We start from the raw sequence: 18,259 nt of genomic DNA on the forward strand, positions 1-18,259 counted from the left end.
GCTGAGCCAACGTGCCCGGGGACAGAACCCTGTGCCCCAGAGAGGAGCCGGGAACTGAGACAAAGCAAAGGTGAGACTGTGTGGGGCTTGCAGTTTATTTATGTGAAAAATGCCAATCACTTGTTTTAAAAAACTAAAAGTTTAATAGTAATAAAAATGGTAATAAAAATAGAATTAGAGTAATAAAAATTTGAACAATTAGGGTTAGGTCAATACGAGACAATAAAAACAAAGTAACAGACGTCTAGGTGTTTCCCGACTAAAAAACTCCGAAGAAGGACCCCCGTTAACAAAGGATTATCTCTTAAAAGCAATAGCCTTTTGAATATTCATACATTTCATACATGATGCATAAATTCCATTCAAACTCATAAGAATTCTCTCGGGTTAGTGTCACTTTTTTCCTTTTATCTCTGTGGCGTCTTTTGGTCTGAGCAAGGCAGGAGAATTTGGTCTCTTCTGATAAGGAAGTAATAAATTCTTTTTCTCTGAAAGATTTATGTTGTCCTGTGGGTGATATATAAAAACTACATTTTAACTAAGAAACTACATTTACCATACTATCAAAATATTAATGCAACATTACTAATCAATACAACGTAATACATATAGTAAATATCTTGCGTAGAGCCATATAACACTTTTCACATTTCTTTAAAAAGTGTCTCGGTGTTACTCATAACCCCTTCCCAGGAAGTTCTATGCTCCCTACTAAACACGACAGCGTGGCCCCAAGCCGCCGAGCCCCTTAACGGCAGAACTATTTCCCTCATGCCGTACTAAGGTAGGAACAGCGACACCGCATCCCACATTTAGCAGGGACACACCGTCCGTCGCCCTTCCAACCCGGAACCTGCCGCCCTTAGCCAAGATGGGCCTTCTGCCGCGGCCGCCTTGCTATATTTGGTAGGGGCACGCCTCTCCCTTCGTTCTGAAAGGTGGCGTAGCGTGCCCTTAGCCAAGATGGCGGCAGCGCCTCCGCGAGGGCGGGGCGGGTGTGCCGCCGCCGTTGCCATCTTGATTGCGGGCAGCGCCTACCGCTGAGCTGGCCTTGTCGGGCGCGCGGGGCGTGCCGGGAGGGAGCGGCGCGAGCGGCGCGGGCAGGTGGGAGCGGCGGGATTCCAAGGGGGTGGGAATGGGAATGGTTTGTGTCCCCTGAGGGGAGACGGTGTGAGGCGGTCAGTGACGGCCTCTGTGACGAGGAAGGGGTCAGGGGCGCGTCCCCTGTGAGGGACGCCAGTGGTGTCCCCTGCAGGAGGGTCTGAAGGGGGCGGTCTGTGATGTCCCCTGAAGGGGTATTGATCATGGTCAGTGGTGTCCCCTGGTGCAGTGCTTTCATGGGGGTCAGCAGTCCCACAGAGCGTCACGGGCTCGGCGGTGTTGGCTTTGGCTGGGCTGGGGATCGGCAGTGTCCCCCAGGGGCAGGGCTGGGGTCAGGCGTGTCCCCTGTGGAGGGTCAGCAGTGTCGCCTGAAGCAATGCAGCGGGTCAGTGCTTTGCCCTATAGCCATACTAGGGATCAGTGGTCTGGGGGCGGAAGTGGCACCTCTGGCTGCGCGGGGGATCTGTGGTGTCTCCTATGGCATGCTGAATGCAGCAGCTGGGTGATTACACCTGTCCTCCCGCTGTCCTAACCTCGAAGCAGGGCCGCAGCCCATGGCAAACCCATCATGGCAGTCGAGGCTCTGCCTGGGGCAGGGAAGTGGTGCTGGGCTACAGTTGGAGAAATATAGAATAAATTTGCCCTGTGGCTGTGCTGCATACCTGAAATGTCAAATGTTTGTACTGCTGTTCTGATGTGCAGGATCTTTTACAGGATGACTCAGCTCTGACTTTCACCTTGACATTCCGATTGGTGGTGGGGATGTATTGTGAGTCCTTCTGTTTGTTCACCCAGTGAGGGGGGTAGAAACATGGGGCAGTTCTCCCTAACTTTCCCTCCTCTGAAGGGAGGTGTTGCTTCTTGACTTCTTATGTGTGTGGCCCTCCTGAATATCCCACCTGCAGTGAGGACCAGGAGTAAGGTAATCCTGAAGCATCTGCAGCTGTAGGTGAACCTCTGAGTTTCCTTGTCTGAAGCAGGTTGTGGAGCTGCTGCTTTTGCCTCCGTGAGTTGCTGCTAGTGCTGTGTGGTGTTTGTGGTCTGGATTTGACAAGTAAGTTTTTGACAAGAAAGGCTTGTCCTTGCCTTTCTCAGAGAAATCAAAAGTAGTGATGGCCTGGAAGCTCTTGTTTGTGTGTTATTTTGAAGAGTTTAGTAAGAATGACTCCTCTGTTGTGTTGAGGATATTCATCCTTGATGTTCTCTAAGTCTTCTGCACTCTCATTTCCTTCCTTACTGGCAGTGTGACAATGATGTCATGCAGACTGAGTGTTCAAAAGACCTTTTTTGACCTTTTTTCATGCACTCCTTTTCCTTTGTAAGCAGGTCAGGCTGGCAGCTTGGTGACATCTGTGATTGTTTTGGTCTCAGACTTGGCCTCCTTTTCTCCCTGCAGCGTTTCAGCTGAAGGCTGTGGGATGTGTTGCAAATCTGGCCTGTTTTCCTTCACTGACCCAGTCAGGCAGGATTGCCTTGAGGCCAGCATGAGGCTGATTGGATTCTGAGATGTTAAATGTGACTCATAAGAAAAAAAACCTCAGAACAATCTCTTGCATTCTGACTTTGTGTGTTAGCTTTCCTTGTTTCTTTGTTGAATTTGACTGTAATGTTGTTGAGAGCACTGGACAGAAGAGATTAATGGACTTGTGGTTCATTTGATAATGGGATTAATTCATTGTACTGTATTAGCTTTCGCCTGCAGTGTCTTGTGCCCCCACCTGTAATGGGTCTGCTGAGCTCCTTTGCAGGCCTCTTGTCCATACAAGTGGCTGCTGCTTGAACGTGCCTTCTTCTGTCCTTCCAGGGCTTCTGCAGTGCCATGGCGACGTATCTGGAGTTCATCCAGCAGAATGAGGAGCGTGATGGAGTGCGCTTCAGCTGGAACGTGTGGCCCTCCAGCAGGCTCGAGGCCACAAGGATGGTTGTGCCCTTGGCCTGTCTCCTGACCCCGCTGAAGGAGCGTCTAGACCTGCCCCCTGTTCAGTACGAACCAGTGCTTTGCAGCAGGCCAACCTGCAAAGCTGTGCTCAACCCACTCTGGTAGGAATTGCTCAGCTGGGGATGTTGGAAGAGGCTGGATAGTACCTAATTTTCATCTGAACTTCACTGCTTCCTTATTCCCCTTTTTCTCTGCCCAGTGCCTGCCACCCTTTTTCATTTAGGTGTTGTGGTCTTGTTAAAATCCATACATCAGCATGCCTGTTGCTGGAACTGGCAAGAGCAGGGGAGACAGCAGGAGGGTCTTTCGGGAGGCTAAGGCAGAGAGTCTTCTCACCATCCTAGAAAATTTTGTGGTGCATGAGGAGACTCATAGTAGACAAAGGTGCCCATTATACTGATACTGTGCTCTGGACTATGATGTTTACTTGTTTTCCTGCTTCCTACACATCCTGATGCTTGTAGGTCAGTTCCAGTACGAACATAATGAAACAATTTTAGAGAAGTATCTTGGTCCCAAAATTGTATGATGATCATGCATACTCTGAGCATGGTGTTGGGCTGAGAAAAAGCAGGGAATGCCAGTAAGAGGAAGTAAAATGAGATCAAAGCCATGGAATGAGAACGTGGCAAGCATCCTGCACTAGCAGGATGTTGTACTGGGCTGAGGAGAGTAAACTCTGTGGCACAGGGAACAACCTGTTTTGTATTTGCACAAGATCTGGGTGGATGGCTCCTGCTGCTATGAGACTAGAGCACTTGTGTGCTACAGTTTTTATTGCTGCACAATAAGACAATGAGATGAACCGAAGTGTAGCGAAAGAATTATTAGAGCTAAGTCTGTGTCTGCCAAGGGTTGAGCTTCAGAGAGGTGTCAGTGGTCCCTCACGCTGACAGCATAGCTGGATTAGCTAATGAACTTCTTGGTAATAGAACAAAAGTCTGAGTCCCTGAAACACTTGATGTTGAAGGTGGTATGTCTGTTTCTTCCTCAGTGCTCTGAACCATCATGGATTAATGAATTAGTTGTGAAGCTGTGCTGTAAAATTTTTTCTGAAGTCACACCAATGCCTCATCTTTCCCTTGCAGCCAGGTTGACTATCGGGCCAAGCTTTGGGCTTGTAACTTCTGTTTTCAGAGAAACCAGGTAAGATGGAAAATGCACTCCCACTTTTTCAATGAACACTTTATTGATGGCCTTCCCTGGACATGAAACATAAATTCTTCTTCTCTAGACCCCTTGGCCTTCTTCTCTTGCTGAACCCAGGCCAGACTACAGTCTGCTTTACCTGACATCTTATCAGTGATTTTACTGGCATGCAGAGCATAGTAAGGAGATAAAAATGCTATTTTGTTCCATGTCTCCCACTGTTTTTTGCATTTGATATTTAGTATTCCTGCAGAATATGGAATCCATTAGATTTGAGTAGACTTTTGCCATCAGAAACTATGGCTAAAAGAATTTCAACTAATACATTATTGCTGCTGTAGCCTTATCTTTTATTTACACTGGATTGAGCAGCTGTCCATCCTGCTAGCCACTTGTTGTCTGTGCTTAAAAAAAGCACTGTGGGTTTCTTGTTATGAATTAATCAGATTGGTGCAGTGACAGTAAATAAAAAGTTGAATCATGAGCAGGACAGGCTCTGTGCTGCAGAGGAGAGCCCTACATTTTTGTCCTGCAACTTCCTTGTCCTAATTTTTTGTTCTCTTTTTCAGTTCCCCCCCGCATATGCAGGCATTTCTGAAGTCAATCAGCCAGCAGAACTTATGCCTCAATTTTCAACAATTGAATATATAGTGCAGGTAAATGAACCACAGGCAAGTTTGAAGCTCCCACAATTGTCTTGTTTGTGACAAATGATATATGTGTAAAATTTTCTTAGGATAATGCTTAAGAAGGGGCTCATTTTATTCCTTGGCTGGAGGCTTTAATAAAATGTTATTTCTTCCTCTTCTTCAGCGAGGTCCACAGACGCCGTTGGTCTTCCTGTATGTTGTGGACATGTGCTTGGAAGAGGAGGATTTGCAGGCCCTGAAGGAGTCCCTGCAGATGTCCCTGAGCCTGCTGCCTCCTGATGCCTTAGTAGGGCTCATCACTTTCGGCCGGATGGTCCAGGTTCATGAGCTGAGCTGTGAAGGAATTTCCAAGAGCTATGTATTCCGGGGCACCAAGGATCTGACAGCCAAGCAAATACAGGTGTGCTCTGCCATCCCTGGCTGCTCAGTCCAGGGGTTTGTAGCCCTTAGCTCTCTTGGGCTCTCAAGCACAGGATTCTCTGGGAGAAGGAGGGCTTAGTGCTCTCAACTGTGAGCTTGTTGCCCTCCCAGTATCTGTGTTTTGTCTTTGTAAATTTCTTAGAAACTTGTTCAAGATTGAGTTTGTGTATCTCACGTAATGGACCTATGAGCCATTCCTAATGGCAATGCAAAGATGAGTAATTTTACAGATTTAAGTATATTTAATGGTGCAGTATTGCAGGCCTCAGGGTATATTAAATAATAATATAAATAATATTTTTAGTGTTTGAACAGTACATCTCCTCTGCCTTTTCTTTACTGTTCTTAGGATATGCTTGGGCTTTCAAGGCCAGCTGTCCCCATGCAACATGGAAGACCTCTTCAAACTCCAGAGCAGCCTGTTATTTCCAGCAGGTAAGCTTCATCAGCTCAGCACACAGCAGGGCAGATGTTTTATGCCCCTTTATGCCTGTAGGTCATGCTTCTAACCCTGGGTTTCCAAGAGGGGAAAAGAAGATTTAAATGGTATTGTCTTGTCACAGTTATTTACCTCAATTGAACACAGTTTTCTCTTTCTCATCTTCTCTCTTTTAGCTCTCATGCCTTTCAGCAAACTCACCTTTGAACTTCTTTCCTGTTCTTTATGTGACTTTGCCTTCTTGTCAGTTCCTGATGTCTTGCCTTGATGAAATTTTTTGTTTTGCACAAGCTTGTTATCTTGGAAAGTTTGGATGTAAGAAGACAATCTGCTTCATGTCTCTTTACTTCTGATTACTGTCTCAGTGATATTTATGCGTGCCAGGAAAAAAGTTGCATGTTTTTTCTTCTCTGAATTTAGAAGCAGGAAAACACTGTGTTTGCATTTTTGCAGGTTCCTACAGCCCGTGCATAAGATTGACATGAATTTAACAGATCTGCTTGGAGAGCTGCAAAGGGACCCATGGCCAGTGACCCAGGGAAGGAGACCCTTACGTTCTACTGGAGTGGCTCTTTCAATTGCAGTTGGCTTATTGGAGGTACTTTTAATTCTGTTGTTTAAGATGTGCAGGTGAAAGTAAGCATATGGCCATGGTTGCTGAGATAAGTGCAGGTGTCAGCGCAGCTGGGTTACAGTGGGGTGCAGAGGTGCAATTTGTCACTCCTGACATTTGAGCTGTGCTAGCACCAGGTGATACAGAGTGGGCTGGAAGGTTCCATCTAAATGGTAACATTTGCAGATGTTTAGTCTCTGATTCTTGTGTGTGTTGCCACACAAGAGGTGATGCTATGCTCTGGATTTATCTGAGTATCATCTAAGATACAAGTAAAAAGAAACTGCCTGTTTCGAAGACATGAAGCTTGACATGGTTTGGGTTTAAACTTTATCTGTGTGCTGTGACTGTCAGGAAATGCATCGCTGTTTGTTGAGGCAGCCTCTAGCAGGGACAGGTCTCCAGTGACATTGCAGAAGCATGTGCAGACCCTTCTTAAAGCACTGTTGCCATCTAATCAGTTTCCTTTTTTCTTTCTTCCTCCCCCTCTCTGATATAAGTCTTTGTTTTTACTTTAGGGTACATTTCCAAACACAGGGGCCAGAATAATGCTGTTCACAGGCGGGCCACCAACACAAGGGCCAGGCATGGTGGTGGGAGATGAACTGAAAACACCCATCCGTTCGTGGCATGACATAGAGAAGGATAATGCAAGGTTCATGAAGAAGGCCACCAAAGTGGGTACTAGGGTTTGATGGGTGTGTTTAAAAGCTGAAACTGAATGTTGTGTCAGAACACCACGTGGGTTGCATGATTGTCCTTGAAATAATCTGAGTCTTTGTGTACGCTAAATTATGAGGATGGTTAAGGGAAGGGTAAAACAGCTTCCTCCTAGTTACTTCTCCATCATTGTCTTGTGCCTTCTCAGAGAAGAAAGTATTTCAGTGTTGTTTCTTAGCTGATGGTGTGTGAAGAGTTTGTTCACCCACATCATTGTATCTCCTTCTGGAGAGGAAAAAAATCTGTCTTCTAAGAACTGGTTATTTCCAGAAAGCCTCCTTTGTCTTCTTGATATATAAAACAACCATTAAAATAATAAAAACATCAGATATGAAATGTGCCTGTCTGCTTAGAGAAAGCAGGATGACGTCTGTTCTCTTAACAATCACCTGGGTTCCCATATCTTTGGGTTCCCACCAAGTCGTCAGAGACTAGATGATACCATGTAATTTATGCATTGTTTGTATTTGAGACAATAAGCTCAGGCTCATCCAAATGCATCCCACATCCTAGAAGGGAGCAGTGTGCTGCAGCCAACATCTCTTTAGTTACCACAGCACTGGTGGTTGTCCCATCTGTACCTTGTGTTGGCCTGAGGTAGCGAGCAGCAGAAATTGCACATTGCAGCCTCCTAACTAATGGGTGTGTGTTCTCAGCACTACGAGACTCTGGCCAACCGCTCTGCAGCCAATGGGCATTGCATCGACATCTATGCCTGTGCCCTGGACCAGACAGGGCTGCTGGAGATGAAGTGCTGTGCAAATGTCACTGGGTATGTTCACAGCAGGGCAGCACATAGCTGCCGTCTGCTTTTTGGGGTTTTTTTTTGGAGGGGGAGAATAGTTCAGGAAGCAGTTAAGTGTGCTGCCAGGGCAGAAGGGTTTTTATTGTTCTGTTCTAAACTGTGGTTTGAATTTGCCAGGAATTATATGGCAAGACTCACCTGATCCCAGAACATATTTCTGGAATCTTAAAGCAGCATGTGAATTAGCACTGCTGTTAGGAAACTCACTGGTGGGTAGAAGCTTTCCTTATGTGGGCCAGATTTTCTCTGCTTAACAGCTTGCTTATGCTTTCTCTAGCGATTCTTGACTTCCCTGGGCCCAATTTTATGTGACATGTTTTAAGGGGTCAGTGTCTGTGTTCTATACTGCTGGAAAATGTCTCTGTGAGGAAGGCTGTGTGTTAACCCAGGCCTTTTGGGGACTTGGCATGTCTTACTGCAAGTGCAAGGTGTTTGTAAATAACCCCTCAGTGCTCCGCATGGAGAAGAGAGATTGTTTGACCCTGTGGATGTGTTACTGAGCTGCATTCGGTCAGGCCTGGGTTTGCCAGGGAACTTAATAGAGGCCAAACACCTTCGTGGTGCTGCAGTGGTACATCCACCCATGGTGTGGTGTAAGGTGGTTCCAGTCCTGCTCAGGGAAAGCATGCTGAGCAAAGAGGTTTCCAGGGTTGAAACACAAACATTTTGAAGGCAGCTGAAGCAATGGCAAGAAATAGAGTTGAGAAAGCAGACTTGACAAAGGTGGAGCACTAACCCATGTGGCTTTGTAGGAGGCACCCATGAAGCTGTGCTCCCTGGTGTGAATCCTGCCTATGCAGAGGCACATTCTGAAGCAGTAACTGCATGTGTTTGCACGTGTCAGAGATTCAGCGATGTATCCTTTGTACTTCTAGTTCCCAATTGCTTCAGTTCCCTTGTTTTTTCTTTCCCAGAGGACACATGGTGATGGGAGACTCCTTCAACACTTCTCTCTTCAAGCAGACCTTCCAGCGGGTATTTAGCAAAGGCTACAGTGGGGAATTTCGGATGGCTTTTGGTGCAAATCTGGATGTGAAGGTGAGAGATGAGTTTGATTGGATGACAGTAATGGGGAAATACAAGTGCTGTTGATGAAAAAGTAATTTTAAGCCTCTGGAATGTTTGGGGTGTAGGAATGTCTACATGTTTGAGGTCAGATGTTGTGGTTTGGGAGAAGCACGGTACTGGTGGGATTTTTATTTGTAAGCTTAGTAATTTTGTGTTGTTGGTTTTTTTTTTTTTTTTTTTTTTTTTTGTTTTTGTTTTGTTTTGTTTTGTTTTGTTTTGTTTGCTTGGTTTGGTTTTGTTTTATTTTAAAGCAGCCTCTCCTCACTCAACATGGAGCATTTCATATACTGTTTCATCCCTATAAATATGTCTTCCTTATTAAAATTTGGCTCTGTAGATTCTCTTACCTTCACTAATTGTAGCAGTGGATGGTCTGGGAAAATACCATCTCATTAAAGCTGAGCAACTAATTTTGACTGTGTGTATTCTATTTGGCTGACTTCATGGGGGGAAGAAAAAAAGCCAACCTTTTTTTTTTACCTTGTTCAAGACCTCCAGGGAGCTGAAAATTGCAGGAGCCATTGGACCATGTACATCCCTGAATGCTAAAGGGCCATGTGTCTCTGAAAATGTAAGTTTCTGACATGGAAAAATCTTTCATAAAGAAATGAATACACAATGCAAAGTTTCTGTCTAGACCTACAGTTAAACTAGAACATCAGAGTTTTCCAGGAGACATCCCTAGGAAATGACAGCCTTTCCTAGACTTAATTCTTGTTTTCTAAGGCTTTCTTTTAACTGTATGGCCTTCAGTAACGTTATTCACATCCAAAAGATAGGAATCTGGAAGGCCTGCCATTACTTGTACTTCTGATCAGAATTTAACATAAGCTTGCCTTTCCTGCTGCTGGAGGAAAATTGATGCTTTCTTTTTGATTTGTGCAGGAAATTGGAATTGGAGGGACATCTCAATGGAAAATCTGTAGTCTGGATCCCAGTACAACTCTGGCCATTTACTTTGAAGTGGTAAATCAGGTCAGGTCTGGCTTCTCTTTTTTTTTTTTTTTTTTTTTTAAATCATCTTTTTTACTGATCAAACTACTTGTTACAGGTCCAGAAAATGCAATGGCAACCCCTGTGTTGCAGGTGGATGGTTGCAAAGCAGTCAAGTGTTTTGTGATGAGGAAATAATTTCAGAAACTTCTTGCATGTGTCCCTTTCTTTTATGTGCTCTGGGGGCTTCTTAGAGCTGGGAAGAGTTATGAAAAAGCCATCATGTTTTGAAGGCTGACCTTGTTTCATTTGCAGCACAATGCACCCATCCCTCAGGGAGGCAGAGGGGCAGTGCAGTTTGTCACTCAGTATCAACACTCCAGCACCCAGAGGCGCATTCGTGTCACCACCATAGCCAGAAAGTGAGTACCCCGTGCCAGTGCTCTGGCAGAGTGGCAGCAACTTCAGCTCCACTCTGTACTGGGATTCCAGGCTTCTTGTTGCATGCATTGGCACACATGGGTGCATGTGGCACTAACCCTTCGCTAACCCTGCAGCTGGGCAGATGCACAGACTCAGCTCCAGCACATCGAGGCTGCGTTTGACCAGGAGGCAGCTGCTGTGCTCATGGCACGGCTGGGAGTGTACAGGGCTGAGTCTGAGGAGGGACCTGATGTTCTGCGTTGGCTGGACAGGCAGCTCATCAGGCTGGTAAGACCAACACACTGAACTTGGGGGCATTCTTGACTTCAGTAAAAATGGAAGACACAACAGCAATCTTTTCTCAGATTGACTTGCTTTGTGCTCAGATCATGGTCACATAGCTGTAGCATGGAATAACTCAGAACCCAGTGTGACCAGCAAATTTAGGATAGGGTACGTGAACATCCCATCATGCTGAAAGGGTTAAACCTGAGATTGAATAAGAGATAGTAAAACACAGAATAATGCAGGCAGGATGGTGATGGTTCACCACTCCTGCTTAAAAAGTAAGACCAGCTTTGAAGTTAGAGCAGCTTGCTCCAAGTCTTGTACAGTTGCATCTTGAAGATCTCCAAAGATGGGATTTCTTATGCTTCTCTTCACAGCCTGTTCCAGTGTCTGATCACAGTCACTGGTTGTTTTGGTTGGTTTTTTTTTTTTTTTTTCCCTCTCCCCTGCCTCTATCTCTCAATCAGAATTTCCATTTCCCCAGTTACCAGTCAGTAGATGGCAAGTTGACTCCCTGATCCCACTCTTCACCAAGCTGAACAAACCCAGCTTCTTCAGAATAATTTTCTTCATAAGATGCTCCAGTCCCTGACCCCTGACTAACTTGGTGGCCTCTGCTACACCTAATCTGGTATATCCATGTCTTGCACTGGAGAGCCCAAAACTGCATACATAGTCCAACTTCAGGATAGCAATCTGAATTAATTCTGCGACCTCCTACTGTCTCTTGCTTTGAATTTCACAAGCCCAAATTGCCTAAATCAGTGCTGGTCTTGTCCAAACACCCATGTGGGGTTGGTCCTAACACAGTATGGCACATCAGACCCTAAAACCAGGGCCAGTCAAATAGAGATTGGAGCACAGTCACAAAAAAGGTCAAGCCGTGTGCTGAAATGACTGTGGGATCATTCAGAGTTTAATTTCTAAAACCACTGATACTCATTTTCAGTGAAAAGGTGAAATACTGGTCTGCTGCTGTTCTGCAAGAAGTGTTCCATAGTGTACAGAACAGTTTAGGTGTAAGAGCCCTGAATTAATGGAAAAAAATGCGTAGTGCTGAAGAGGCATAATTTCTTTCATTCTTGGATAATTTCAAATCTCTACTTTATTAATATATATATCAAAATAGATTGAATCTTCATTCTCATTCCAGTAAGACAGAGAAACCACTGACTTTAAGAAAAATGTAAATGCTGTAGTACTTGTTCTTGTCAGGTTCATGCCTTGATGGTTTAAAAATTAACAGAAGAACAATTTGTAGAAAAAGAGATGTAAATTCTATTTTTAAAAAAGGAAAAAAATAGAAGAAGAGAGAGAGATAACCAAAGTATCCATTTTGCTTCCAACAGTGTCAGAAATTTGGACAATACAACAAAGATGACCCCAACTCTTTTAGGCTGTCAGAATCATTTTCTTTGTATCCTCAGGTAAGAATGTCACTTCCCACAGCTATAGGAAAAGTGTGCAGGGATAAGTGGGAATGATGATAAAACATCTTGTACTATTTCTCAGATTCAGGAGGGGAGGAACAGGTGCTTTTTAATGTAATAGAATGGTCCTTTAGTTCAGTGCTGCAAGAGACTAATAAGGGAGGAAGTCTGAGGAATTGTTTAGAAGTGGACTTTTCTCCAAGAATTTGCTGTTCAAAAATACTGGACTTGGGTCGAGAAGTTTTTGGCAACTTTGGCTGACATTTCTTGTCTCACTCCTCTTTCTGGTGCAGTTCATCTTCCACCTGCGACGCTCCCCATTCCTGCAGGTCTTCAATAACAGTCCAGATGAATCTTCCTATTACCGGCACCACTTTGCCAGGCAGGATCTGACCCAGTCCCTCATTATGATCCAGCCCATCCTTTATGCTTATTCTTTCCATGGGCCTCCTGAGGTGAGTCTGTGTTTTCCAGGAAGAGGTGAATCAACCCAAAATGATGAGTACTCAGTTGAAGTAATACTATTTCATCCAAAAGGTCGCTATAGATTTTAAAAAAAAAATATTAAAGGACAAGATACTTTTGTTCAAGATCATATCAAATTGCACTTGTATGGGCACAGGAATTGCTCTCTGGCACCCTGAGATCTGAGGGCTTAGGGGTGTCTGCCTTTGTTCTTTATTTTCCCCAGCCAGTGCTTTTGGACAGCAGCAGTATTCTTCCTGACAAAATCCTGCTGATGGATACTTTCTTCCAGATAGTCATCTACCTTGGTGAGGTATGGTAAAACACGTTCTCTTCCTCTGTTTGTGGTCCTTCCCTCCTGGTAGTATGGTAGTATGAAATACTAACTGGTAGTACGAAATACTAACAAACTAACTTAAAAAGCCCACACAGCATAATGACCATGTCATATACGTGCTGCCTGTTGGAATATAATTCCAACCACTGTCAGAGTAAAAATAATACTGGAATCACAAAGGATATCTACTGCACTGAGTAGCAGCTGTTGTGTTAGCTTGACCATGAAGGTAGTCCCTTACCATGCCTGGAAAAAGCCAGAGAAACTGGAAATGAAGCTGGGCAGAGTTACAAGATGATACATATCTTTACAGAGCTGCAAGTATTTTCAGAGGAGTGACAGTCTTTGCTTGCTGGGTTTTCATCCTTAAGTACTGCGGCTCTTTAAGAAATCAGGCAGTTCTCCAGTTTTTGCATTTAAATAGTGGATGTTTTTGAAAGCATCTGCTATATTCCTTCTGTCATGACTGAGGGAAGTGCTTAGATACTGGCCCTTTCTAAAAATCTTCTGGAGTTACCTTAAAGAGTTTCTATCTTCTGTTGCAGAGCAAGACACTCAGCAACTGGTTAAAATTCAGACAAGGGAAGAGCTGAGTGTCTGCCTTGTTGTATGTATGTATGTATGTATAGAGGTATTGCTGCATAATATGGTACATGAGATGGATACCTTGAAAATACTGTAAGGCCAAGTCATATTAAAAATACCAGTGATGTATAAATTCTTCATTTCTGTGTTGGCACATGCTGAAACACATGGAAGATTTTCAAAAAATTGCTCTGGCACTGCACAGATTGCTGCCAGCTTTTGCATTGGGTGCCTGTGCTTAAATTCAGGGACAGAAAGTAATGCTGTAGCCAGAGTAGTGAAGATGTGTGTTTGCCCCCTAAGCAGAAGCATATGTAGCAGGGTAACAAGGGGAGGCTTGTAGATATCTCTGCTCCATTTTCATTTCCTCCCTGTCCCATCAATAGACTATTGCACAGTGGCAGAAAGCTGGATACCAAGACATGCCTGAATATGAAAACTTTAAGCACCTCCTGCAAGCCCCACTGGATGATGCCCAGGAAATCTTGCAGACCAGATTCCCAATGCCACGGTACATCCACACTGAGCATGGGGGCAGTCAGGTAAGGAAGTTTCTGGAGGAATTCTTTCTGTTGTTGCCTAGAGCAAATGGCTCATTCTACTTTTCTGAAAGGATGGTTCTGGTAGTCAAATACAATTTAGCTCTTCAAACTAGAGAGCTTGCATATTTTCTCATTACCTTTTACTACAACTCTGTCTTTTAATAAGCTAATCACTTGCTGGATATGCTTATGAAATCTAAGGGTCAGAAAAAATGGAAAAGCCAATTTAAATATGTTTTTATTCCCCAGTATAAAGGTGGGAAATAGATGATTTGGTTATGTGCCTATAGTTAGCTTGCTAGGATAGTAATGCTGAATGATTGACCATCTGTTTCTTAATTCTCAAACACTGAATGAGGATATAAAATTGTTCTTATTTTTGCTCTTCCTGGAATTGCAGTGTGCTGTGCTTGTTTGTAGCAGTGAAGAGACAGGAACTGATGCTCCAAACCAAAGATTTGGTGTTGATTTTTGATGTGACCCTGTTACACTGGTGTTGCACTGAGCCCTTTTCTGAAGAGCAGATGTGGCATGGGGAAAACAGTGCTGGTGTTTCCTGTGCCATGGATTCCTGTCCCATGGAATCAGAGCTGCCCTGCCAGATGAGCATATCCTGCTGTAGCAGGGCACTCAGTCCCCCTGGGATACAAGCCAGTCTCTGTGGAGCAGGGATTTCTGGACTTGAAACCTGCTTAAGTTAAATTAGTACCTTGCAAAAGCAGAGAAACATTGCTGGTCATGCATCTAAGGTGAGATGAAGCCTGAGGGAGCAGACAGGTCTCTCATTTTACCAAACTCCTCCTCTTTTGTCTTTATAGGCCCGGTTCCTCTTGTCTAAAGTGAATCCTTCTCAGACTCACAATAACCTCTATGCCTGGGGCCAGGTAAGCAATGGAGGAGCTGCTCTTGTTTGGGAATGCTGTAAAATATGCATGGACATATTTGTGTGTGCAGAAGCCATGCTATCTCACCAAGTGGCCACAAACTGCATTACATTTGTCTTTGGTTCTTTATCATGGCTGTTGTTAAGATGGGCAGCACTGGTGGGCAGCAGTGGATGATCAGAATGGAGTTTCCAAGCCTGGATGTCATGCATTTCCAGTATTCTGGAAAAAGTAACTAGCATAAGGATACATATAGATCTAATTTAGCCGAGAATACTAGACTTTTATATCCTCTTTGCTTACCTTTTTGTATAGAGGTTTGGGCAGCAAAATTCCTAGTGCTTGAGGAAGAAGAGAATTCTCTGCAGCAGTTCAGATTGTAGGAGAGGACAATGTCGGTGCTGTTGCAACACCAAGAGTAACATCTGTCTTTTGCAGGAGAAAAAGGTGGTTGTTTTAGCAGGCAATTAGTTCAGAGTGCTGACATGTGATTTGCTTTCAGTTCGTCCAGTGTTGGCAATAGTATTTTAGGCTCATTATTTATTTTTTCTGCAGGAATCGGGAGCTCCAATCCTGACAGATGATGTGAGTCTCCAGGTATTCATGGACCACCTTAAAAAGCTGGCAGTTACAAGTGCATCGTGACTAATCAAACTGAGCAGCAGGAGCAGAGGATTCACATGGATCGTGCTGATGACAGAAGTGGAGCAATTTATTTACATCTCCTTTTCTCTCTTTTAATCTAGGGGTTTTAACTGTTACACAAAATAAACGTTCAGGGAGAGTTTTTTGCTTCTCTCTTCTAATTTATTTGTATTCCTGTTTGTCTATATTCTGTTTAGTCTACATTTTCCACACATTGTAATTAGAGTTGAAAGGTGTTATAGCCAACCGAGATTTTGACAGCCTTTAGCTTAACTTTTAATGTTCTTAAGAGATATCTCAGCAAGCAGGGGGCTGTTCTAATGAAAAATAAAACCCGGTAGGAGCACTGCTCCTTTGTGTCAGCCCCAAATCCCTCTCTTGGTGCGATGGGCGGTACTTGGCGCCTTTTTTTTCCCTTATGGCCCGGCCACGCCCCCCGCGCGTGCTCCGTTGGGTCCGGGCGTCCCAGGTGTCCGCGCGGGCGGTGATGAAGTCAGCACGCGCGGCTGTGTGGAACGCCAGGGCCGCGCTGCTCTACTCGCTGGGCGGCTGGACCACGCTGGGCGCCCTCATCTACTACAGCCGCCTGGACAAAGCCGGCACTGGTACCGGCAGCGGGGTCTGCGGTCACCTCAGGGGGCCGGGGAAGGACTGACGCGACCGTGGTTTCGCTGAGGGAGACCCGGGCCGGCGCGCGTCGTGTCCGGGGCGGGGCTTGCTCGGGAGGCGGGACTTGCATGAGGGAGAGCCCGGCCGCAGACGGGTCCTGGGCTCTCCTGGCTGCCAAGTGTAAGCGCCGGGATCCCCCCCAGTCCCGGTCCCACCGCTTTCCCAGGCCGGGGAAGGTAACGCTGGGTGTTACCCGCCCTCCCCTGGGGCACTTCGGGCTGTGCGGTTGCCGGAGTGCAACCTCCGCTCGGGCTGGCTGAGTGACCCGGGTGTCTGCCCGGCCCATCCCTGGCAGTCCCTCCTGAAGGAAGATATATCCCGTGTTGATGGGAGACTCTTCCTGTGCTTTATCTCAAGTCACAGGAACGGAGACTAGACTCTTCCCAGCCTGTTGCTTTTTTTTTTTTTTGTGCTGTGGGAATGGTTCAAAGCTGTTTTGGGGAGGATTAGGCTGGACATTAGGAAGCATTTCTTTACTCAGAGGGTGGTCAGGCAGAATTAATAGATGTTTGCACTGGGCTGCTCGGGTTAGCTTTAATGTGGATAGCTTGGGAAGCCTGTTGTTACTGCTGCTCTACTATTGATAACTGTCCAGTACCAGTGCAGGTGCCCCACCCTAGTAAATCACATTTTCTGGCTACAGTTAACAGACATTATCTATCTGGCTACAGATAGATCTTTTCTATCTGGTCCTCAGGATGCAAGGAAAAGGAAGAAGAATACCGAATGTCCATGTAGCTGTCATGATAAAGGGATAAGACATTTTTATTGCTGTGTTCTTTTTTGTCTCCTCCCCCCTTACCATCTTTTCTATTCCTTAGAGAATGAAAGTGATCCTGAGACAAATCAAGGGACCCACAAGGAAGTACACACTAAGGAATATCCTTTTGGATTGACAGTGACAACAGAAATAACATACAAAGAGGTTCAGCCTCCTCTTACTCGACTGCTTAGGCGTGCAGTATCATTCTTTGTTCCAAATGATGAGCCTCCTTCCGAAAAGTGAGCTGTTCAGAACATGCTGGACCTCTGAGAACATCGTCCCAGTTCCTGGCACCAGACCACTACTGGAAAGCTGTTGCTTGCATTGCTGAACAGCAGCTCTGCCCAGCTGGGCTGAAGTTGCTTTGCCAGTTGGTGTGCAGGATGTACCCAGGTGATCCAGGATGTACTTGAGATTGCTCCCCAGCTGGGCAGCTCTGAAAGGGATACTTTGGGAACGATTAGTAAATGGGAAGGAAAGTTTAATGTTTTGGGTATGAGAGTTCTTAATGGTCCTTCAAATAAAAGCTCTCAAGAGATGAGTGACAAGTGCTGAAGTGTTTCTGTGAGCTAAAAATTTACTGAATATTCTGCTCCAGGCTCTTGTTTCTTTAGAGGTTTTCCTGATTTTGCACATGCTATGTCTCTTTGTAGGGTACTGTTCCTCAGCTCTGTGGGCAGAACCAGTGTTCATTCTATAGGGTTTTCCCTAGTCTTTATGGGACATCACCTTCCCTGTTTCTATTGGGATTCTCCCTACAGCCCTTTTAGGACATATCTTGCCCTGCCCTACATGGCTCTCTAAGGTTTGCCATCTTGCTGTATGGAAATCTGTCTCCCATCTCCTCTGCCCAGACAACTCAGCTTCCAGATCCTTCCAAATTCTGAAGGGGGCCCTGCAGAGATGCTGTAGGGAGAGGGACTCTTCGTCAGGAGCTGTGGTGATACGACAAGGGGGAATTGGTACGAATAAAAAGAGGGGAAATTTAGTTTAGATATTAGGAAGAAATTCTTGACTGTGAGAGTGGTGAGGTGCTGGAACACCTTGCCCGGGGAGGGTTTGGATGCCCCAGCTGTGGAAGTGTTCAAGGCCAGGTTTTGGGTAAGACCTTGAGCAACCTGGCCTAGTGCAAAGTGTCCCTGCCCTTCCAGTCCACCCACACCTTTGATTTTGTGGAAGTTTTTACAACCCAAGTCCTACACAGCCCATGCACCTGCAGACCCACCTTTCCACATGGACTCTTCAGGTCCTTACAGCCACCACCTCCTTTTCCTGAGTGCTCATCCCGGCCACTAATTTTTATGGGCATCCTGCTGTGTCCCTATAGCTCTTCTGTAGCAGATGCTGCTCCGCTTGCGTGCATATTCTCCTTTTCGTAGGCACCCCCCCAG

The 18,259-nt window shown here is 45.3% G+C and overlaps 2 protein-coding genes across 4 annotated transcripts; both read left to right on the forward strand.

Annotated features, from left to right (window-relative positions):
* Positions 1–998: 998 nt before the first annotated feature.
* Positions 999–15,607, forward strand: SEC23B (SEC23 homolog B, COPII coat complex component). 3 transcript variants are annotated; one of them, XM_040059123.1, is made up of 20 exons: positions 999–1,104; positions 2,906–3,141; positions 4,129–4,186; positions 4,759–4,845; positions 5,003–5,239; positions 5,609–5,694; positions 6,152–6,296; positions 6,830–6,988; positions 7,688–7,803; positions 8,751–8,874; positions 9,395–9,475; positions 9,790–9,879; positions 10,153–10,259; positions 10,395–10,548; positions 11,898–11,975; positions 12,272–12,433; positions 12,670–12,756; positions 13,752–13,907; positions 14,726–14,791; positions 15,347–15,607. In XM_040059123.1, exons 2-20 carry the CDS (start codon positions 2,921–2,923, stop codon positions 15,434–15,436), a joined length of 2,304 nt encoding a protein of 767 aa, XP_039915057.1. In that variant the 5' UTR covers positions 999–1,104; positions 2,906–2,920; the 3' UTR covers positions 15,437–15,607. The 3 variants fall into 3 exon arrangements, with proteins under 3 accessions (XP_039915057.1, XP_039915056.1, XP_039915059.1); XM_040059122.2 differs by lacking the exon at positions 999–1,104 and adding an exon at positions 1,167–1,307; XM_040059125.2 differs by lacking the exon at positions 999–1,104 and adding an exon at positions 1,577–1,870.
* A 289-nt stretch (positions 15,608–15,896) lies between these two features.
* SMIM26 (small integral membrane protein 26) lies at positions 15,897–17,416 on the forward strand. The gene is made up of 2 exons (XM_040059362.2): positions 15,897–16,041; positions 16,927–17,416. The coding sequence occupies exons 1-2, from the start codon at positions 15,924–15,926 to the stop codon at positions 17,109–17,111; spliced, it is 303 nt and encodes a 100-aa protein (XP_039915296.1). The 5' UTR covers positions 15,897–15,923; the 3' UTR covers positions 17,112–17,416.
* Positions 17,417–18,259: the final 843 nt, after the last annotated feature.

The sequence above is a fragment of the Hirundo rustica genome, chromosome 3 (genome assembly GCF_015227805.2).
Source record: "Hirundo rustica isolate bHirRus1 chromosome 3, bHirRus1.pri.v3, whole genome shotgun sequence".
Classification (NCBI taxonomy): domain Eukaryota; kingdom Metazoa; phylum Chordata; class Aves; order Passeriformes; family Hirundinidae; genus Hirundo; species Hirundo rustica.

What these genes read in the sequence shown, in the direction of transcription:
- SMIM26 (XM_040059362.2), top strand. Translation starts at nt 15,924, where the DNA reads ATGAAGTCAGCACGCGCGGCTGTGTGGAACGCCAGGGCCGCGCTGCTC. An exon ending in CCTGGACAAAGCCGGCACTG is followed by an intron (nt 16,042 to 16,926) that starts GTACCGGCAGCG and finishes TCTATTCCTTAG; the next exon opens with AGAATGAAAGTGATCCTGAG.
- SEC23B (XM_040059122.2), top strand. Translation starts at nt 1,281, where the DNA reads ATGTCCCCTGAAGGGGTATTGATCATG. An exon ending in TGACAGCCAAGCAAATACAG is followed by an intron (nt 5,240 to 5,608) that starts GTGTGCTCTGCC and finishes TACTGTTCTTAG; the next exon opens with GATATGCTTGGGCTTTCAAG. An exon ending in GGCCATGTGTCTCTGAAAAT is followed by an intron (nt 9,476 to 9,789) that starts GTAAGTTTCTGA and finishes TGATTTGTGCAG; the next exon opens with GAAATTGGAATTGGAGGGAC.